Raw genomic sequence first — 22800 nt, forward strand, 5'->3', positions numbered from 1 at the left:
AAATAATGGGCTTGTTTGACTTCAAAATCTCAGGTTGGACTATGAAGTGCAATTCTGAGTGCGGTGACAACATGACGACTATTGAAATCCTCAATAAAACGTAATGAATTATCTGTGAATAATCACCACATAACACAACCACCAACTGAACATAAATGTGCAATCAATAGATCTCTCAAATATTATAATGATTAATATCCTACCACAGTCTACACATCGCGGCATATAGGGCTTTTCCTAATTTATGTACAGGTGACAAGAAAACGTTGATTGGCCATAAAAAGTGCCTCCCCCAATGAAGGCACTTGCTACTTCATGCAGTCTGTGAGAAGTGGGTATCCACTGCGCCTCACTCTAAAAACTGCGTCAGCCTCGATCTCGCGACTCTCCTAAATCTCAAGCAAGCCGAAATGTTTTAACAAATCGGACAGATTTGATCCCTATAATGCAGCAGGCATTGGTCGGAAACTGCTCAAAATGTATCCTTTCAAACACGCTCAATATCTGATGCTGAGATTACAAAATACACTGCTTTACTAAATTGCATGTTTATGTGGATGTCTACACACTTAAAGCAAATTCATCCTTAATGTAACGTGAAATGTTAGTTGTAGAACGCTTCAATAGGCCTCTACTGCTTTACATTTTAGATTCTCTCTCTCTCTCTCTCACACACACACACACACACACACATACACACAATTAGTTGGGCATAAGTGAATTAAGAAACTCAACAAGAGGCAGACTACAGTCTCAAAGGATATTTTATTTTTTATTTCAAACTAAGTTCATATATACACCTGGAATTTACAAGGCACCTGGGAGAAATCAAGTAATTTTGCATCCCAATTCACCTCCCTTTTACTGAAGTATGCACCCCCACATGGATTTATGGAGAAAATATGGCCTTCCTGATTATCTGGCCTTATCTCTCTCTCCTCCTCAACTACACCTCATCTGCATCAGCTGCTAAAGCTTTATACTACCACTCCAAAATTCAATCCTCTGTCTCTAACCCAAGGAAACTGTTCTCCACATTTTCCTCACTCCTCAACCCTCCTCCTCCCCCCCCTCCTCCCTCCTCCCTCCTCTGTGTCTGCCGATAACTTTGTCACCTACTTTGAAAAGAAGGTTGATGACATTAGCAGCTCCTTCCCTCTACCTCTCACCAACAATGCTACCTTTCCTCCCAAACCCACTGTGCAACACCCAGTCTCTGGTTTATCAGATTTCTCCCCCCTCTCCCCTGACGATGTTAAAAAACTGGTCACATCCAAGCGGGCAACCACCTGCCCCCTCGATTCTATCCTCTCCCCCCTTCTCCAATCCATCTCCAAAGACCTCCTTCCGTTCCTTACCACTTTAATCAATTCCTCTGTATCCATAGGATATGTCCCAGCTGCCTTCAAGAGTCAAGCCTCTTCTCAAGAAACCAACTCTTGACCTGTCTGCTGTCCATAACTACAGACCGGTATCCCTTCTCTCCTTCTTATCTAAAACCCTTGAACGTGCTGTCTCTAACCAACTGTCTAACTACCTCCTTCAGAACAACTTCCTCGACCCTCACCAATCCCGCTTTAAAGCTGGGCACTCTACTGAAACTGCTCTCCTCGCTGTCACGGAGGCCCTCCACTCCGCTTGAGCTTCCTCCCTCTCCTCTGTTCTCATTCTTCTGGACCTGTCCGCTGCTTTCGACACAGTAAACCACCCGATCCTGCTCTCCACCCTCTCAGAATTGGGCATCTCTGGCTCTGCACTCTCCTGGTTTGCATCCTACCTGGCCGGTCGCTCCTACCAGGTGACGTGGAGAGGATCGCTGTCCTTTCCAGGAGCCCTAACCACTGGGGTCCCCCAGGGCTCTGTTGTTGGGCCTTTACTGTTCTCTCTCTATACCAAATCTCTCGGCTCTGTAATTTCTTCACTTGGTTTCTCCTACCACACCTATGCTGATGACACTCAACTTTTTCTCTCTTTCCCTCCTTCTGACTCACAGGTGGCAACACGTGTCTCGCCATGTCTTGCTGACATTTCTGCTTGGATGTCAGCCCATCACCTCAAGCTCAACCTTGACAAGACTGAGCTGCTCTTCCTCCCAGGGAAAGCCTGCCCTCTCCAAGACTTCTCCATCACAGTAGAGAACTCTAGAGACCTCCTCCCATACAGCCAAGAACCTTGGGGTGATCCTTGACAACCACTTATCTTGTGCGGCGAACATCACAGCGACAGCACGCTCCTGTAGATTCTTCCTCTACAACATCAGAAGGATACGCCCATTCCTCACCAGAGAAGCAGCACAAGTTTTGGTCCAAACACTTGTAATCTCCCGCCTTGACTATTGCAATGCACTCTTGGCCGGACTCCCCGCCTCCGCCATCAGACCTCTGCAGCTCATCCAGAACGCTGCCGCTCGTCTGGTGTTCAACCTCCCCAAATTCTCCCATGTCACGCCCCTCCTCTGCACCCTCCACTGGCTCCCGGTAGCAGCTCGCATCAGATTTAAGACCCTGGTGCTCGCCTACCGGGCAGCAAAGGGAACAGCCCCTCCCTACTTGCAAGCAATGGTTAGCCCCCAAACCCCTGCACGATCACTCCGCTCTTCCACCTCAGCTGCCTGTCTGGCACCGCCAGCTTTACGTGGATGCAGCAGCCGCGCCACTCGGTCACAGCTTTTCACTGTCCTGGCGCCCCGCTGGTGGAATGAGCTTCCCCCCACTGTCAGGACTGCAGAGTCACTACCGATCTTCCGCCGTAGATTGAAAACCCATCTCTTCAGGCTACATTTTAACAGTCCTTCCTAAGACCTCTTCACCCCCACTACCCTCCCTGTACTAACCCTAACCCCAACCCTTGAGACCTCTTCACCCCCACTTCCCCCCTGTACAAGTTATCTCCTGTTAATAAATAATAATAAAATGGCCCTAGTGTGAGCATTGATTACTTTGTCTTATAATGACTGTTGGATAGATGATTCACTTACTTAAACAAATGTATTTGTTGTAAGTCGCTTTGGATACAGGCGTCTGCTAAGGACTGGTGCAAAGGATATACAGTGCCCTCCTTAAGTATTGTAAAGGAGAGGCATTTTGTCTTCTTTTAGCTGTATATTCCAACAGTTTGGATTTTAAATCAAACAATTACTAGTAGGTTAAAGTGGAGATTCTCAGCTTTAATTCAAGGTTCTTTTTTCAGATGGTTCCACCATTTAGAAATTACAACCCATTTTATACATAGTCCCCCCTATTTCAGGGAGTAGTACCAGTAGTACGGGAAAATTGGATTGACAATCTGGTTAATCAGGCATGTTCCGTCACATAATTTGTGCAGGCATAAGAGAGCTGTCAATGTCTAGTATTGATTCTAGGCTTTGCATTTGCCTTTAGAGTCTGCTATTAGTCTGTCAACATGACGACCAAAGAGACGTCAATGAAAGTCAAGGAAGCCATTATGAGGCTGAAATATCAGGAAAATCAATCACAAACATAGCCAAAACATAGACTTACCAAAATCAAGTTTGTAACATCATTAAAAAAAGAAAGAAAGCACTGGTAAGCTCAGCAATCGCAAATGGGCTGGTAGGCCAAGGAACACTTCGACAGTGGATGACTGAAGAATGCTCACCATAATTAAGAAAAAAAAAAAAACAACTACCCCAAAGATCAGGAACATTCTCCAGGAGGTAGGCATGAATGTGTCAGTGACTACCATCCGCAGAACACGTCACCAGCCGAACTACAGAGGCTTCATTGCAAGGTGCAAACCACTAGTTATCCTCAAGAAGGATGGTCACTTCCAGTTTGCTAAAAAAAGTACCTAAAAAGCCTGCAGAGGTCTGGAAAAAGGTATTGTGGACAGATATAGTAAGATGAATATTATCTTGTACCAGAGTGATAGCAAGTGGAAAGTTTGGAGAAAAAAGTATCTGCCCAAGATTTACAGCACACAGCATATCTGCGAAACATGGTAGAGGGGGTGTTATGATTTGGACATGTAAAGCTGCCGCAAGAACTGGCTAACTTCTCTTAATTAGGATTTTATTGGCAGCAGCAGAATGTATCCTGAAGTGTACAAAAACATCTTGTCTGCTCAAGTACAAACAAATGGCTCCAAATTTATTGGATGGCGCTTCATCATACAGTAAGACAATGACCCCAAACATACTGCCATAGCAACTAGGGAGTTTTTCAGGTCAAAAAGCATAAGTTCTTGACTGGCCAAATCAATATTCAAAATTAAATCCAATTGGACATTTCTTGATAAGATTTTAAGCAAAAAGACCTCAAAACAAACAACAACTGCAGATGGATGCAGTACAGGCCTGGCAGATCATTACCAGAGAAGATACCCAGCATCTGGTGGGGTCAATGGGTTGCAGGCTTCAGGCAGTTAGCGCATGCAAAGGATTGTCGAAATACTAAACATGAGTACTTTATTTGGACATTATATGATTTTGGGACATAGAATGAGTGGAAAGGAAAGCACAAATATTGAAATCAAATGTGCACCCCTCCACACACACATACATACAACCCCCCTCAGTATAAATGCTGTGATTCAGTCAGACAGTCCCAGAAATTGGTTCACCCAGAAATTGGTTCTCCTAGAAATCCCTGATCATACTAGTGAGCAGTGTCAGAGAACATGTGCAAGATCTGCTCAGGCAACATGCTGAAATGTATGTTCTCTATAAAGTTTAAGAGTCCCATCAAAGCTTGCCCTGGATCCTTGTCAGTAGCCAATTGCCTCCCCTGGTCACATCACATCCAACGTGGTCCACATACTCTCACGACTCAAGTCAAAACACACATGTAGGCTAGTTTACTGAAATAGGCAGCTGTAGCCCTCTAGATAAGGCGGCCGTAGCGTTAACTGGTGGAGGCTAGTAGAGTTCCTAATAGTTGTTTGCGGCAGTAATCACTTCTTGGACCTCTGGTTTATTCTGTCTCTCATGCAATTATATCCCATCCTCTACTGGGGCCGTCCTGCATTGATACATCAGTGGCATCAGATCACTCGCTGGCGGACCACCCTTTCATCACTCCATTTCCTGCCTGTCAACTCGCTGTTCCCCGGCAACAGAGCTGAGAATTCTGTGAATAAAAACAACAGTGAATTAATTTAACCAACATGGCTATAGGAATGAGTCATATACAGTGCCCTCTGTAATTATTGGGACAGTGAAGTCTTCTTTTGGCTCTTGACTCCAAAAGTTTAGATTTGAAATCAAACAATTATTATGAGGTTAAAGTATAGATAGTATTTGCGTACATATTGGTTTCACCATTTTGATGTGACAACAATTTGTATACATAGTCCCCCTATTTCATGACACCAAAAGTATTGGGACAGATTAATATCATGTCCAAATTAATATCCTTTGCATGCAATAACTGCCTGAAGTCTATGACCCATTGACCCCACCAGACGCTGGGTATCTTTACCGGAGATGCTCTGCCAGGCCTGTACTACAGCAATCTTCAATTGTTGTTTTTGGTATTTTTCCCTAAAATCTTCTCTTCAGGAAATGAAATGTATATTCAATTGGATTGGCCTGTCAAGGACTTTCTACTTTGTGACCCTGAAAAGGGTTTGCCTGTACTCAAGCAGAAAAGATGTTTGTGTACACTTCAGAATTAATTCTGCTGCTACCTTTATGGTAAATTTAAAGACAATATCAGGGTTAGCAATCCCACACCCAGTGAAGAGATCAAAGGACAACAGATTGTCCTAGAATATTTGGGGAAGGCAATAAAAGGGGGTAAGGTCAGATTGTGGGGCTGGCTAGAGGTGAAGAGAACAAAGGATCAAAGCTGCAGAAACCAGGATAGAGTAATTAAAAGTTAGGGTAAATAAGTAATAAACACAGTTGTAAACAGCCAGGAAAAAAAAGGCGTTTGAAAACAGCCTGGGCCAATCAAGATTTGGGTAGACAAACTGACGCCTGGGCAGGTGGGAGTATCCCACCTTGATGACGAAATGTAAATCTTGAATGTTATTGGTGTATGTAGACAAGAACTAGAAGTTTGTTGAATGGAGGGTGTTGACCTGGGTAAAGTCTATAAAGACAGGTGACAGACGAAAACTCAGGGTCAATGTTGCAAATTTGAACGGCTTTGTATTCTCTGTGAATAAAGTCTTTGAATGAATCAACAGCTCAGATTAACGGTATTTTATTTCAAAATACTATTATTTAAATTCCACACCTTCAGCAATAACATCATCAATTAAAACTAGAAAAGAAGTTCCATAAGAAACTTTGTGGGCTTGCAAAGTCCTTAAGTGCTTAAGCAAGCCCACTAATAAGTATGAGCAATAACAATAGTTGGACTTGCTGACTTGCAAGCCCATTAACAAGTTAGCTAGGTCTAGTGGCTGCAATACATTCCCAAACCATAGCACCCCCTCCATTTTTTTCAAGACCTCTGTAAGCTTTTAAGGTACCTTTTAGCAAGTATTTTGCACATTAAAGCCAACCTCCTGAAGAGTGTTCCTGATCTGTCGGACAGTTTGGGGATTTTTCCTAATTATGGTAGAGCTTTTTGGTTATCCACTGTAAAGGTCTTCATTGGCATACCAGGCTTTTTGTGATTGCTGAGCTAACCAATGCTTTCTTTCTTTTTCATGATATTCCAAACTGTTGTTTTTGGTAAGTTTAAGGATTTGGCTATGTTTTTTTTTTTTGCCCCAAAATGGCTTCCTTGACTTTCAGTGACACCTCTTTGGTCCTCATGTTGACAGACTCCAAAGGCAGGGAATCAAGACTAGACATTGACAGCTCTCTTATGACTACACAAATTTCCATTTTTTTTCATTTATGGCATTCAGCAGACGCTTTTATCCAAAGCGACTTACAACAAAGCGACTTAATACAAATTATGTGACAGAACACACCTGATGATTTTGGTGCCATGACACAGGGGGACTATGTATACAAATTGTTGTCATTTCTAAATAGTGAAACCAATATGTACACACATATCCTCAAATAAAAGCTGAGAATCTATACTTTAACCTCATAGTAATTGTTTGATTTTAAATCCAAATCTTTGGATTAGAGAGTCAAAAGAACGGCAAATGCTTCACTGTCCCAATAATTATGGAGTGCACTGTAGGTTTGTAATCATTGACGTATCCTTTCCCTTTCATATGGATTTGAGGTCTACAATAAGGATTGCCTGATGACCCTGGCCACCAGATTTAGCAAAATGGCCACTGGCTACCAAATAAGCCACTGAATTGTCCCCATCAAAATAACTGACTATAAACACCTGTGAATTCCTCCATCTCTCTCTTTTGCCTACTCCATCTGACTTACCTTTCATCTCAGTTCCATTGCTATGGCTCTGGCCTGGATTCAGGGAGGCTGGACTCTGGGCTGGGGTCTCATTGCTGGCTCTCACAGCTCCAGGATTAGCATTAGCATCAGAATCAGGGTTACCACTGGGGTTGGCGTTAGCTTTAACATTGTCATTAAAGTTTGACACTACAGTGGCCCTCTTCCCATCTACGACATCAGTCTTCACAAGACACAGTGTCTGCAGCAGTCCCATGAAGTCAAACTCCCCTCCCTCATACACACCCCTCCGCCTCAGCAACTCCAGCACCTACAAAAAATATATAAAATATCATATAATTATAAAGAATTATACAGTTTATCTCTCACACACACACACACACTCAGACACACACACACACACACACACACACACACACACACACCTTTATGTACTTGTAGGACTTGAGTTCGCTGAGGTTCTCCTCAAGAAAAAGCAAATAGAGAGAGAGGTCGTCCCATTGGCCGTCAGGGCTGGGTAGAATGCTCACTGTGGGCAGGGATTGGTAGGGCTCCAGAAAGTGGGCGAATCTTTGGCAGAGGAGGGGGCGGAGACTGGCGTATATCACCACAGGAACCAATGCCACGAACAACAGCAGGTTGACAAAGCTTGAATCAAAATCAAATTGAAATTTATTCATTGTGCATTTAAAACAATGCATAACATTGTACAACAACATGAACACAATAAAAGGAAAGGTGTTTAATGAGAAGTTAGGCCTATAGCAATACTGATTACATTTTTAAAATAACCAAAAGAGCAATAACATCACTGACTTCAAGCCATGCTGAAAAGGTGCATTACATAAAATACCTTAGCAATGTGAACACGCCTACTGTGATTAGCTTGCACTGTACTTCTTCTGGAACGGAGGGATCAGACGTTAGCAGCCCAGTGCGCAGGGAGCAGCCAAACTCATCGGTCACAGTAGCGAGGCGCAGGTAGTAACCCAAGTACACACATGCAAACAGCAAGGTCAGGAGAGTCAGGCCTCGACACAGCAGGTACCGCCACAGCAACGAACGAGAGCAACGCTTAGTCATCAGATACTTCTCCACCAAAGGGTACATAAAACAACCCTCAGTGGGGTCACTAGATAGAGGGATGGAGAGGGAATGAAAGGAGGGAAAGAGAAGGAGGGATTGGGCGTTATCAATCTGGCAGAGTGAAGGTTAGTCTATGGTTCTGTTTTCAGGATCTGGGTCAAAGTTGCCCACAGGCACAGATCTATGATTGGTCTCTAGTCATTCGTACCAGCTAATGTGGTATGTTTGGAAACAACATATCAAGCTTTTGATAAGCTCGAGAAGGGACAAAAAAAACTTCCAGGGAGGGTCTTCTACAGACAGACACTCTCCCGACAAATCGCAAGTTTGGGTAGGTGGGGTTCAGAATGAAATGGAAGAATCAGGGAAGGAGGCTCAGTGTAATCACATTAGCTGCATTTCCTGCTCACCCGTTCCGGAAAATAATAGGGGGTAAGAGGCAACACGTTTGGTTTGAGAGACTTGATCAGCTTACCCTCCCCAAAATGGAACTTAAATCAGTAAGGGCTAACTCAATCCCAACTCCATTTAGCTACCTGTCTCCTGTGAGGACCCCTGAGGTGGCCATGCGTTTGGCCAGAGTGACAGCTCGATTGTAGCAGCGGTCCAGTTCCTCCATGATAAAGCTCAAGTCTGACTGCAGCCGCGAAGCCACAGAGTAACGCCAGAACAAAGCCGGAGTATACATCATTACTGCTACTAACAACAGGATATAGGGGAAGAACTGACCAATAGGGGAAATTGGTGAGGGAGAGAGGAGAAAGAATGAAATGAGATGGGGGGGGGGGGGGGGGGGGAGAGAGAGAGAGAGAGAGAGAGAGAGAGATTGTTAGTGTTGGAGACGTGTTTCTGCTACCCTAAACTCTACCTGCAGGAGGTGGATGTGTGAAAATACACTCAGTGTATGATTTTACCTACACTACATAAAGACTTCTAAACCAGTAGATCCAGTCATGCAAATAACACAATACGCCCAGATTTACTAAGCTCAAAGTATAAAACATAAAATACGGATCTAAAACATGAATCAGTCTTCAATTATACTTCTCATAACCTTCAGTCTATTCCCTTCTAGACAAAACAGGTGAAAATGTTGCATCTGGAGCAAATTCTAAATTAATCTCCCTCTGCAGGTGTGTACATTACACTCATAACACTTGGTGTGGGTGTGAGTGTTACCTTGTGTAACCAAAGGGGCAGAGTGTGTGTGTGCAGGGCTGCCCAGCAGTAGGAGTCCACATATACTGCCTGACGCCAGGAGAAGTTGGTAGGAGGGAAACAGCTGATCTGGGTACCTGAAGGGAGGGAGGGAGACACACACACTGAATAACTGCATATGATCACTGATTGCCAACAGCTAAACACTGGCCACATGGCCATATCTGCAGTGTCACCACTTACCCACAGACACCTCCTGTGCGAAGGCTAGAGAGATGAGCAAGAGAGGAAGCCCCACAGCCACGCATGTCACCATCTTATCCACCGCCAGCTCCGTGCGCACCGCGCGGTATCTGCCTGGCGTCGGCTCTTTCAAAAGGAAATCACTAAACACATACTCGGTAGCGACGTGGGCGATTGCCATCGTATTTTCAGGTTTCTTCCACGAATGCTCTGTAGATAGATAGCGTTTCTCTCGTTGCTCGAACGAGTCACTATTCTAAAGTTTAAAATGAAAGGTGTGGGTTGCACGCGCCATTGAAAACACTAACTAGTTAGATAAAAGTTGTGGTTACATTCCCCATTCGCGTCTCCACGGCTCGAAAGTAAATGTGGCGCATGATCGCTTGACCAAGTTAAGTCAAGCGTAAAATTCGCCTGGTCAACTAATGTAAACTTCGTAGTATGGCAAATCCATTGACTGTAAAAAAAATATTAAAATAAAATAAGTACACACACTGCCACTAAACTGCGACGCGAACAAAACTATCACCGAGCCAATTAAATCTGAGTTCCATGAACAACAATAGTGGAACTCCGCCCACCTACCTCGGGTGTATGTAAATAAGGACTTCTTCAAAATAAAAGCGCCCACGTTAAACTTGTTTAAACATTTAGAAATAGCAAATTTGAATAAAGGAACCACACATTAACAATTTTACTTATCTCTGGAAATAAAGATTTAATCCACTTAATATATTATTTGTGTTTTTAAGTATTAGAATTGTGTGTAATATCCTAATTACCCTGATGAACTGATAGGGCACCTATAATGGACTGTACAGAAATATTTTTCGATCATTTCAACTCACCTGTGTTACCAGTTTACTCTACAACACTTCTAGAATATGGATCAAATGAGTTTGAGTCTAAAATGGTGACTTACTAAATATTTGGTATTATTACTATGGCCATACAGGGCACTTTGAGCTGTATGGCCTCAGTAAAAAGCCATAATTTGGTAAGATACCACTTTAGACTCAAACTCACTTGATCCATATTCTAGAAATGTTGCCGAGTAGACTGGTACAAGAGATGAAATTATTGGAAAATATTGTGACCTATGCAAAATGACATGCAATTGCATGAATGTGTACATTATAATTATCAATATTATCAAGTTTTTGAAATTTTATATTTCCTCATTCCATTCAAGATATTTTAAAATATTGTGATTTCCATCATTTTCCAGTCATCGCTTAGCTCGCGCTTTTATTTTGAAGTCGCGAAAACGAAAACGGAAGTCTTAATGTCGGAATGTGCCTGTCGTTCTCGTTCAGAGAACACATATGCCAATTAAAATGCTCTGATATCTCTTCCGGGAGGTGTCCTGCTGCAGTGGCCTTATTCAAAACTTTTCAGTTGGTTCCTTCCTTCCTTCCTCCCTCCCTCCCTCCCTCCCTCCCTCCCTCCCTTCCTTCCTTCCTTCCTTCCTTCCTTCCTTCCTTCCTTCCTTCCTTCCTTCCTTCCTTCCTTCCTTCCTTCCTTCCTTCCTTCCTTCCTTCAATCCTTCTAACCTGCCTACCTACCTACCTTCATTCCTTCTTTCCTTCCTTCCTTCCTTCCCGTATAGGTAATGAGTGAAGTTTGATAAACAGGAGAGGAGACCTAAGTAGGACAGTTAAATTACCCTACAAAAAGAACTTAACAGCGGAATATGCATGGCATATATGATTTGGAACAGTGCATTTTTTCCAGTACAGATAGACCCTGCCAATAATTGCACCGCTACTTTATTTACAGGAGTTATTATGTCGTGGTATGTATGGTGAAAATGACCTAACTTGTGTGTATTTTGACACTGTCTGTAAAATATTCTACATATACAATATGTCGTGATGGCTTTTGAGGTGTAAATTAATAACTTGTGTGAATGTTGACATTGGTTGTGTCCAATGTATCTCCAGTATACTAATGTCTACATACATTATCCCTCTTTTGATATACTACTGTTGAAAAGTTGTACACGCCCCTCTCCGTCAAATCTTCTATCCAATCACACAACGCGTTTCCACCCGGCACGAGGCATGCACGCCATGCATCACCGGTTGCTTATGATTTTCTTTTTGTCTTTTTTCCACAATCATGAGAATTTCTATGAGTAATAGAAAATAAATCAGCTAAGTTATGTCCCTGACGATGTTGACAATACTCCATGCTCACTGATGCTGCTTTACTGGTACCAGAGAGGGGATATGCTGGTACACATATTGCCATTCATGTCGAAGGCTGTCCTACAGCTAGAACCAAGATGACTCACAATATAATACATTATTTGCAAATATGTCGGACTGGGTCTGTACTGGACGATAACCAATGGGCATAGGAATTTTCTCTAAAGGTGAAAACTTCCTAGGGGTCTATCTGTGGTCAGAGCCCCCTCCGTCAACTCATGATGCGATGCTGGCGCGCTGAATTCTGGGCACTTCTCGGTCCTCCCAAATTCGTTCATTCTCATCCTAGTCCCCGGTTGGAAAAATGGCTGCTTCGGTGGCAGCAAAGGGCTTGAGCCCCGGTCTTTGCCCGAGTTTCGCGGTTGTCTGTTCTTTCCTTGAACGGTACGGATCAGCCTTGGACCTGCCGGAGTTGACTTTCCCGCAGATGGAGAGATACCTTCGGGATACATCGACAGGTAAGACGCTGGGAAAAAGTAACAGAAAAAGCTGCGACGTGTGAGGAAGAAGAGGGTCTTTTTAGTACCAGCAGGCAGCACCAGCAGCAGCAGCATCATCGACATCACTGAGTGAATGAATCATGTGGGTGGTCGGGACTCAGACAGTGGAGTGCGTAGCCAGCTAGCTTTTAGCAATTATGTTGATGTTGTTAGCTTGTTGGAATGGTTGTTTATTACATCAATGATACAATAGAGTAGGCTAGCTACTTTAACATTATTAATTAACGTTAGCTAGTTAGCCTAGCTGTTTTGAATGTTGTTGTCACACACAGCAGGTATTTCCCCTTAGTAGTACTAGCTTTCTTGTGTGAACCGTGTTGCAAGAAAAGAGTGAAATTCACTATTTAAGCACCTGTCATAACATCATAGTTTAGGTAACTGTGTCGCTAATGGTTGTCAAAATACCGTAGTTAGATATAAAAACACTTGGATGTTATTTTGACAAGTACCGAGGGTGGCTGTCAATTAAACGCAGGCGAGATGGTGATGCTGTCTATACTGTAGCTACCAGCTAGCCCACCAGCCCATTAACCAACAACAACTAGCGATGTAACAAATTTCATTCGGGTAATGACACATTAGTGATGGTCAGAACTTCAGATTGACCAGAGGCGCTTTAATAGCTTGCTTGTCGTCACGACGAACTGTGAGCAAGCAAGCGGGTCGGTGTAGTTGATGGAATGGTACGGAACATGCTGTTCCATGAAAAGGTATGAACACACATGCACACGCGAAGTTGTATCTTCGTGAATTATTCTTTTTCTTATCGGTGTTTCTGACCGTTAAGCGATTTATAAAACCTACACGTAAACACATTTAACTGCGTTATATTTTTTGAACTACAACATGAAACGTTTTCGTCCCAGGTATTAGTCTTGCCCCAACCAAGCTAGCTCAGTATGTCGTAGCTGGCCTGGCGAGCTAGCGATATAATAATGTTATGCGTGCTTTGCGAAGTCATGCATAACGTTTACATTCCACATTTATTTCATTGTTGAAAGAGTTGTAACACTAAGGCGTATTTTTAGTTAGAAGGTTGAATGTGAATGATTTGAGATAAACAGATCATCAGTCAGAAGCTGCCATGTCAGAGGTAATCGTCACGAGGCTGATATGGAGAACACACATTTATGAAGTTTCTTAGCCTGGATGTCACTCTGTCGCCAACTGCCTTGGCTTGTCATGTCAATCAGCCTGGCATATCTGCTTACAGTGAGTAAACATTGCGGTATCTTGCAGAATGTATTTTCTCTCATACGTCTTCTGATGCAAATTTCAGTAAACCTATTCTACTTTCTGTAATAAATATATATATACACACACACGCACATACATATGTGTGTGTGTGTGTGTATATATATATATATATATATATATATATATATATATATATATATATATATATATATATATATATATCCTGTATGTGTTTCTGTCTATCACCCAGTTCCCAAGCCCCTGGTGGAGCTTCATGTGAAGCTTCTTCGAAAGATGGGGAAGTCTGTGTCAGCTGACAGGTGGGAGAAGTACCTGGCCAAGGTGAGTTTGTGTACACATGTTATTACAGTGTGTGTGTGTTTATTTAGGTACAGATATGTTTTAGAGCTCAGGATCATAAAGTGTTTTAGACCTTTTTTCTGGTACATCCACAGATGGAAAACAGGGTTATGTGCTGTCTTACTGTGTATTTTTACTTGACTGTGTCTATTTCCTTCTGGTTTGTATGTGTGTTTGAGAATGTACACCTGTAATGACTGTAGGTGTATCTATCCAGGTATGCCAAGACTTTAATAGCACCTGGGCGTGGGAGCTGGAACAAAAGGGTTACCAAGAGATGACCATGGAGTGCAAGTCCAGCATCCTCAAAGTACGGCCTCTCACTTGTTGTCTTCACATCATAACCTACATCCCCATCACTTGTGAAATCTTTTGTATTTCTATCATCATCTTGACCTTTTATCTCTCTCACCTGTCACCTCTGACCCTAGTACCTGTGTGAGTGTCAGTTTGATGATAACCTGAAGTTCAAGACTGTGATAAACGAGGAGGAACCTGAGCAGATGCGTATGCAGCCAATAGGTCGCGACCGACAGGGCCTGATGTACTGGCTGCAGCTAGACCAGGAGCAGAATGTCCGTCTCTACACTGAGGAGCAGGACGATATTGACGGGTCTACATGGAGGTGCATCGTCAGGTATGCGAGAGGCTTAAGTCTCCTTCCATTCATCTCCACAGATCTGAAGACACTGGATTGGTGGAAATGTTAGACCTGTAGTACAGTGATTCCCAACCTGAGACACCGTAGTATATTTGAGGCATTGTATAAAAAATGCATATATTCAACAAATAACTACATTTATGATTCCAGGACCTGGCCAGAGTGCATTATTTACAAAAAAATGGGCTAATGACAGCATGAAACTGAACAAAATTTCAGAACAGCAAGTTTTGCATGTAATTTCAGCGATGCTAAACTAGTTTAGAATAATAATTTCAGCGATGCTAACCATCAGAATCCTGTCTTTTGGAGATGGCGCTGCTAACTGTTAGCTTGTACTGGGGTAGCAAAGTAGATAATGGAGAAACTGAGAATCTAATGTTGGTGTAGTTGACAGTAAACCAATACTGCTGTACTGAAACCACCCCTGTTTGTGTCATAAGGACTCGGAATGACCTGGCAGAGGCTCTGGAGCTTCTCAAAGCCCAGGTGGACCCAGAGCAGATGGAGAGAGAAAGCCAGGCAGAGAGAGAGATCCAGGGTGGTTTCACTAGTGCCAGCCCCAACCCTCAGGAGAGGGGGAGGAAGAAGGACAGGGAGGAGGGTAAGAGTGAGGAAAAGGAGGATTTTATCATTCAAATTCTAAAAACACAACATGTTGCTGTAGATGTCTTTCTGCTGTTTTTGTAGTTGGGGCTGGCAACAAAAAGAAGGCTGCGGTATCATGTGATGGCTCTGAGGATGAGGATGGCGAGAAGGTGAAGAGCAGAGTCCTTCCCTGCCCCAAGCCAACCAGAACCACAGAGGATGCCCCTGAAATGGACAACAAAATGTTTGGTTTGGTGAAGAGAGAAGAAACAATAAAGATAGAAACGGTAGCATCTGTGAAGCAGGAAGCTGTTGAAGTCGAGATGAAAGAAGAAAAGGAGAAGGGCATAGAGGAGAGATCAGAGGAGTCACCACCGGTCATTGACAACCGTGTGAGCACCATCACTGCACTTGTAAAAGAGGAGCACAGAGACCCTGAAACCCTAACAAACGCTGTGTCCGTTGTTATGGCACCAGCATCTGTGACGAAACCAGAAGTCTTTCCTGTGAAAGGGCCCGAGAGCAGGAAGGAGGAGGAAGTGGACAGAGCCCAGAGGAGCAACCAGCAGGCCAAGATACCACTGAAGAAGAGAGAGCTCAAACTCAGTGAGGGTTTCCATGGCAACCGACACCATAGCAGTCACCACAACAGCAGTAATCAACACAACAACAATAACAGTAGTAGTAGTATTATTGTCCGTAACCCCTCAGTGACACAGACAGGGAGAGAAGAGCATCTGTTAAACTCTGAGGAGGATAGGCGATTGGTACCCCTTGTTGGCCTGGCTGTCTTAGATCCAGAGGAAACAACAACAAGATGTGAGCTGACTAATGGGAGAGCTCTAACCTCACACACAGATAGCCAGAATGGTGTGGTAGGGGTCATAGGTCAGGTAGGGGTGATAGGCCATGTAGGGGTAATCCGCAGCCCCTCTGAGCGACTCAGACCGGCCCCAGAGCAGGATGGAGGAGGGGTGTCTAAGGAGAGGAACGGACCCTGTTCAGACCACACAATGGCTGAGATCACCAGAGCGGGGGTGGGGGAGAGGGAGAGAGGGGAAGAGAGAGAGGAGGAGAGAGGAACTTCAAGGTGGGAAGGGGAGAGACCCATTGCTCCAGAGACTGTTACGGAGAGGGAGAGCAGCAGACAGTCAGTGCTGGTGAGGAAGGGCCAAGCTGTTGCCCCTGGTGAGGGAGAGAACCAGACAGCCAGACTCTTTCTGTCCTCCATAGGGGCTGAGAGCCTCCCAACCCTGGAGAGACGAGAAGAGTCTGTGTCTGTATCAGAGTCCAGAGGGGAAACAAAGAAAGAGATTATTAGAGAGGAGAGAGGAGAAAAAGCAAGGGAGGAAAGGTTAGAAGGGAAACAAGTCACAGTGGGGACAATAACACCTGGAGAGAGGGATGACAATAGGAGAGCGGAGGAAGAGAGGAGAGAGAGAATGAGCCGGTCAGAGACTATCCCCCATGGAAAGAAAAGTGAGGGATCTGGATGTCTTGGAATGGAGGAAGAGAGGGAGGAAGAAGAGGGGAGGAAGAATATCTCTGACACAGAGCCAGATTCAGAGAAGACCAAGACAAAACCAAGTCTACCAATTCCTCTACCTGTAGAACAACAGCAGGGCCAGGATGACCAAGGCAAGGCACCCAGTGGTTTGACTGAAGCCCAGGCCAAGGAGAGGGGGGCTGGCTACGGGGCTGAGGGGAGACCCCTAAAGGCCTCCTCAGAGCTCCAGAAAGAAGGTATCAGACTGAAGATTAAGATCCCTCCACACCAGAGGAGTGCGGTCAGAGACAGAGAGGAGGAAAGGGAGGAGGAGGTGCAGGGTGATGGGAGGTCCCTGAGGAGGTCTGCTCGGATATGCAGGTGTGTGTGTGTGTTTTGTTTTTTTCCTACAGTCTCTGTGTATCTGCATTCTTCAGTTTAGTGGACACATGCAGTTGGGACTGCTTGTTAAATTGCAGTCCTTCACACATACTCACTTAGACACATTTAGTATATTCTGCTATGATTATCTGCAGGCCCAGCCCAAAGCTAGTTGAGAGCCAGGACAAAAAACATGAGAGGAATCAGGCTACACCAGGAATGAGGGATGAAGAGGATGAGGAGGAAGAAGTAGAAGAAGAGAAGACTGCTCAGAAGAAAGAAAGGAAGGCTGACTCTGATGGACAAATTAAAACTGCAAAGGTAACTTTTACGTTTTGTGTGTGCGTGCCTGCTGGCAGGGCAAGTAATACTATTTTCAGCCTGGCACCTCTCAATGTGACTGAGGCACAGTGTAACGTGTGTGTGTGTGTGTGTGTGTGTGTGTGTGTTCCTAGGGCAGACGTAGGCATCGTCGCCCCCGTTGGTCTAACCCTCGATCAAAGAGACGCAAATTGAATGAGGGAGGGGAGGAGGGGGATAGAGGAAAGGAAGAGGAGAAGGGAAGGGAAGAGGGTGATGGTGGAAGTGACTCAAATGAATCTAGCCAATCAGAAGACACACCCAATGAAGACCCCTGCAGTCACTGTGGCCTTCCCAACCACCCTGAACTGGTGAGCCGTATACATGTGAATATATTATGAGGAAAGGCATTTTAATATTCATTCTTCTGGGGGGTTGTCTAGATAAGGAACACTACTAATTATTGTGTGTGTGTCTATATGTTCCCCCACAGATTCTGTTGTGTGACTCCTGTGATAGTGGCTACCACACTGCCTGTCTACGGCCCCCCCTCATGATCATCCCAGATGGACAGTGGTTCTGCCCACCCTGCCAACATGTGAGTGGTGTTAGAGATGTTTGGACAGATGTCCTGGTGTATCTGTTTTGAAAAAATACAGAATCCGAGCACTTTGTTTACTGTCTCTAATCTTTTTTTATTTTATTTTTTTAAATTATCCAAATTAGCAAGGGTTAGGGTTAGTGTCATTGCTCGCTGTGTCATTTCTCGCTTTGTGATTGGCAGCAAATAATTAGAGAGAGAGAGAATCTGTCTTGGTGCCTCCATACAACATTGTGAGTATGTGATAACTCTCTCCTCTCCATGTTTGCTCTGTAGAAGCTGCTGTGTGAGAGGCTTGAGGAACAGCTACAGAATCTAGACAGTGCTCTGAAGAAAAGAGATAGAGCTGAGCGGAGGTAACTCACACATACAAACCATATCATACTCAAACATGTTTGAGTGACCATTGAATTATTCCAAAGATTATATTCATGTGTGTGTATGCCTCTTATACAGTCATGTCCATAAGATGTCTCTTCTCTTTCTTCCCCTTTAGGAGGGAACGCTTGGTATATGTGGGGATCAGTGTCGAGAACATCATCCCTGTAAGTATACACACACACACACACACACACACACTTGGATACTTTATTGGATCCACAGTCAAGCATTGAGGTAAAAATGACCCAAATTGCAATGCCTGATGCCTGGTCTTCTAATCATAATTATGAGACCACAGAATATTATCACCTAAACTGACACTAAAATCAAAGACTGTTGATAGTTGCAACCGAGGTCATTTTTCATGTTTTCTTTTCATTGTGCTCTTTTAGGAGGGAGATGAAGAGGAGGAAAAACCAGAGAAGAAGAAAGATTCAAAAAAGAGCAAAAACCTTGGAAGGAGATCTACCAGAACTAGGAAGTGCATCAGCTACAGGTGTGTGTGCATGTATGCATGCTCATGCACACAATACCTCAGTCTTGTATGTTTCATAAGTGCTAACAATCACTTTTCAAAATGTGTGTGTGTGTGTGTGTGTTCGTGTTCGTGTTCCAGGTTTGATGACTTTGATGATGCCATTGATGAAGCCATAGAGGAGGACATCCAAGAGGCGGATGGAGGAGGTAAGAGAGGAGGAAGTGATGATTTAAAAAGAGTTAAAGAAGCAAAACGCACACAGAAGCTCTCATACTTTTTTTGCCACTATGAAAAATTCTGTGCACAAACTTTTATGTGGGTGACCTTTATGTGCATGCATTTTTCTGTTGTTCTGTAAACTGGTTACATGAACACAAGTTAACCCTGTGTTGCAGGAGTTGGGCGGGGCAAAGACATGGCCACCATCCTATCGGAGGAAGGTAAGGAGAGCCGGCGCCCAATCAGGGCCCAAGCCCCTTCCACCAGGAACAAGAAGAGGCGGAGATTAAACGATCTGGAGAGTGACAGCACGGCTGCCGAGAGTGAGGAGGAGTTCCAGCTCAGCAGCAGGTAACACACACACACACACACACACACACACACACACACACACACACACACATATATATTACATCCTCTCCATCTCTTTGTTTATCATGTCCAGAGTGACTAAATGATATGCACACTGCAGAAGCTAAAACAGCCGCACTGTGTGCGTGTGTGCGTGCGCGCGTGTGTGTGTGTGCGTGTTCAGTACGGAGGAGGAGGAGTTTGCAGCGACAGGGGATGATGAGGATGCTGGCAGTGGGGCGGAGCTATGTTCTGGAGCAGGCAGTGATGCGGACAGCTTAGCCAGTGGACCCGGCAACAGGCGGGCCCCGAGACGAGCAACTAAACACAAAGCCAGCAGGACCTCGATGAGGGGCAGGAAACACCCTCGCAGACGCAGGAGAGGATCCTCTGATGAAGAGGAGGAAGAAGAAGAGAGTGAAGAAGAGATGAGTGAGTATGAAAAGAATGCTGTTGCCGCTTTGCAATCCAACTAAGATTCACAAATTGAATAAAGAATTTCATATTCTCTTATCTATTTGTCTGTCTGTAGACTCAGAGCGGTCCAGTGAGTATAGTGACAGCGATGGGGACAGGAAAAGGCATGGTTTAAGGCGGAGCCAGAGACAGCAAGTGAACTACCGGGAAACCTCAGAATCTGAGGGTTCCCAGGCAGCTACCAATCGGGACAAGACTAAACCACACCCACACCGACGACGCCTCTCCAGCTCCTACAGTGACGGTCAGAAACTACCCGTACTGGTTATTGTACCATTGTACATTACCTGTTACTATGGTTACTGCTACCTCCAAGTTCTCTCCTTGTGTGTGTCGGTCTGTCTAAATCCCCTTCATTAATTTTTTTCAGAATCCCCCAATTCCAAAGAGTATGAGGAAGCGGAAGATGATGAGGAGGAGGAGGAGGAGGAAGAAGGGGAAAGGAGGAGGAGCGTAAAGAGGAAGGGAGAAGAGGTTGGAGAGAACAGGAGGAGTGTGATGAGGAGGAGAGAAGAAGAGAAGAGAAGGAGAGGGAAAAGGAGGAGAGTGGAGGAGGAGGAAGAAGTGGAGAAGAGAAGGAGAGTAAAAAGGGCAGTAAAGGAGGAAGAGGATGGGGAGAGGATGGGGCGGGGAAAGAGGAGGGTGCTATTGACAGAACAGAGACGTAAACGTTTAGCTCTGATGCTAAAGAAACGCAGACCCTCGACAGAGGACGATGATGACGACGAATCTGAGTCATCATCTGAAGAGGACAGGCCTGTCCGCAAACGACTAAATCGCATCGACTCTGATGAAGAAGAAGAAGAAGAGGAGGAGGCGGAGGAGGAGAAGAAGAAGGAGGAGACTAAGACTAAAAAGCTGTCTTCAGGAGAGAAGGACTCAACATTGAGATCCTCTTGTGTTGCTGGGGATGACGAGGGAAAGGGGAGGGCCCACAACCTGTCTCCCTCTAATGGACTCTCCAGAGGCCTTACAAATCCTGGGGCTGGGAGTACAGATGTACCCAGTGACAATGCAGTGTTGGCTGGGTATGGCAGGCACAATGGCCCTCTTCCCCCAGGAGTGGAGGATGAGCTGACAGGAGTCACGGACATGGTTGACTTGGTCTGCAGCAGCCAACAGTCATGATGATGTGTAAATAAAGCAGGTTTTCTTTTTTTTTTTTTTTTTTCTTTATTGCCTTTCACCACAACCACCTTTTAATCTGGATCTCTTCACTTCACACATTGTGCTTCCTTCTTCCCTCCCTCTATAGTGGGTTGGAGGAGGGTTGTCATTGCCCATGTCAGGATCTCTCCAGGATTCTTAGTAGCCTGATTTATGACTGATATGCACTGGACTTTCCAAATGGTATTAGTAACCTGAGAAGACTTGGACCAGTGTGACCAGAAGACTTGGACCAGTGTACACTGGGAGTTTGACTGAACAAGGTTAAGAGACAGGAGCACTGGACCAAACACATCAGGAGAAGTGATGCAACTCTTTTGACTCTGTCTGACAGTCTGGCTCTTTTAATAGTAGCACATAACTCATTCTCCTCACTCCACAAATGTGCATTCAAACAAACACAGTCCTTTATTGTACCTCATTCTGATGCACTTCATTCTTATAGCACTTAATCCTCCTACAAGGCCAGTGATCTGATCCTCCTTTTTAAGAGAGCCTTGAGTTGGTCTATTACGCTGTACATGTTCTGCTTGTATGCTGTTCCTTGTAAGATAATAGATGTCCTGTTCTTTTTGTCTCCCTGTAAAATAGTTATATTTTATATGAAGGAGAGAGGTGTATGGATGTGTTAAATGCAGTTAACTCCCAAGGTTCACTAATGGAAGAATGTCTGTCAATACCGCCTACTGTTGCTTTCCTGTGAAACAAGATCTGGAACTTACTCAGTATGGTGCAATGCGACAGAATATTCATATAAATGTTGAATGTTATCAGAATAGAACAGATCAGAATCATTGCATTCCTTGGAATAGCCCTGAGTGGTAAACAACCAAGTGTGTGAAGCCAGGTAAAGGAGGCATATTGCTGGGTGGTTGTTTGAAGGTGTGATGCTTTATTTTGTGTTATGAACAGACAGACAGGCACTAACTATGTGCAGTTATTTCACTGTTTTTTGGATTCCGTTTGTTCCCTGCTTGTCTCCGAGGTTGGACTGATTGTTGAGCTCTTCTCAGTGAAGACTATCCCTGGAAAATGTTGTCACATGGTCTTTCATAGATAGTCTTGGAACAATACACTTCTTCTTCTTCTTCTTCTTCTTCTTCTTCTACTACTACTACTACTACTACTACTACTACTACAACAACAACAACAAAAAACTGATGTGTTGGGTCAGATTTACTAAGTCTGGACCATTGCAAAATTGAAAACCTGTTATTTGAAAGAATTAAAACATATAAGGAATACCAAAAGGTAGATAGGATTCAGATAATTTGAAGTGTACATAAAGACATTATGTCGATAGCTTTGATCTTTCTTTTTTGGAGTCCTTTAAAATAGGTGCAAACACTTGGTAAATCTGCCCTCCTCCACTGTCTGTTCACACCATCAAAGATCTCCAGAAAATGAATCTGTTGTTGAGTTTAGTTCACTGTTTAGTTCACTGTTCTTCAGGCAAGTTCCAGGAAAAACAAACGATTATTTGCATTGTTCAGTCTGAAAAATACGAAATAAGGTGAACATTACATCCATGTTGTACTGTATGTATGTTTATAGTAAATGCTGTAACATAGATGTTTTCTAAGTTATTAAAAACCAACATCCAAGCATCTCCTCACAAATGCACTGTTGTTCCTTTATTTCTAACATGAGTTTTTATAACCAAAA

The 22800-nt window shown here is 44.0% G+C and overlaps 2 protein-coding genes across 2 annotated transcripts; one reads left to right on the plus strand and one right to left on the minus strand.

Moving 5' to 3' along the window:
- Nucleotides 1-4409: 4409 nt before the first annotated feature.
- LOC310822527 (pannexin-1-like) lies at nt 4410-10297 on the minus strand. The gene is made up of 7 exons (XM_083694892.1): nt 9779-10297; nt 9557-9672; nt 8914-9101; nt 8145-8423; nt 7717-7939; nt 7313-7601; nt 4410-5087 (listed from the first exon to the last, which is right to left on the minus strand). Exons 1-7 carry the CDS (start codon nt 9957-9959, stop codon nt 5002-5004), a joined length of 1362 nt encoding a protein of 453 aa, XP_083551018.1. The 5' UTR covers nt 9960-10297; the 3' UTR covers nt 4410-5001.
- Nucleotides 10298-12292: 1995 nt separating this feature from the next.
- On the plus strand, nt 12293-22745 carry rsf1a (remodeling and spacing factor 1a; the record flags this gene model as incomplete). Its single annotated transcript, XM_083696353.1, has 17 exons — nt 12293-12446; nt 13936-14027; nt 14263-14355; nt 14477-14682; nt 15150-15310; nt 15397-17161; nt 17317-17482; nt 17617-17832; nt 17955-18059; nt 18339-18418; nt 18559-18607; nt 18836-18939; nt 19060-19127; nt 19317-19491; nt 19676-19923; nt 20024-20212; nt 20339-22745. The coding sequence occupies 17 exons, from the start codon at nt 12293-12295 to the stop codon at nt 21094-21096; spliced, it is 4629 nt and encodes a 1542-aa protein (XP_083552479.1). The 3' UTR covers nt 21097-22745.
- Between the last annotated feature and the right edge of the window lie 55 nt (nt 22746-22800).

This window comes from Argentina silus, assembly GCF_951799395.1.
Source record: "Argentina silus genome assembly, chromosome: X".
NCBI classification, from domain to species: Eukaryota; Metazoa; Chordata; class Actinopteri; order Argentiniformes; family Argentinidae; genus Argentina; species Argentina silus.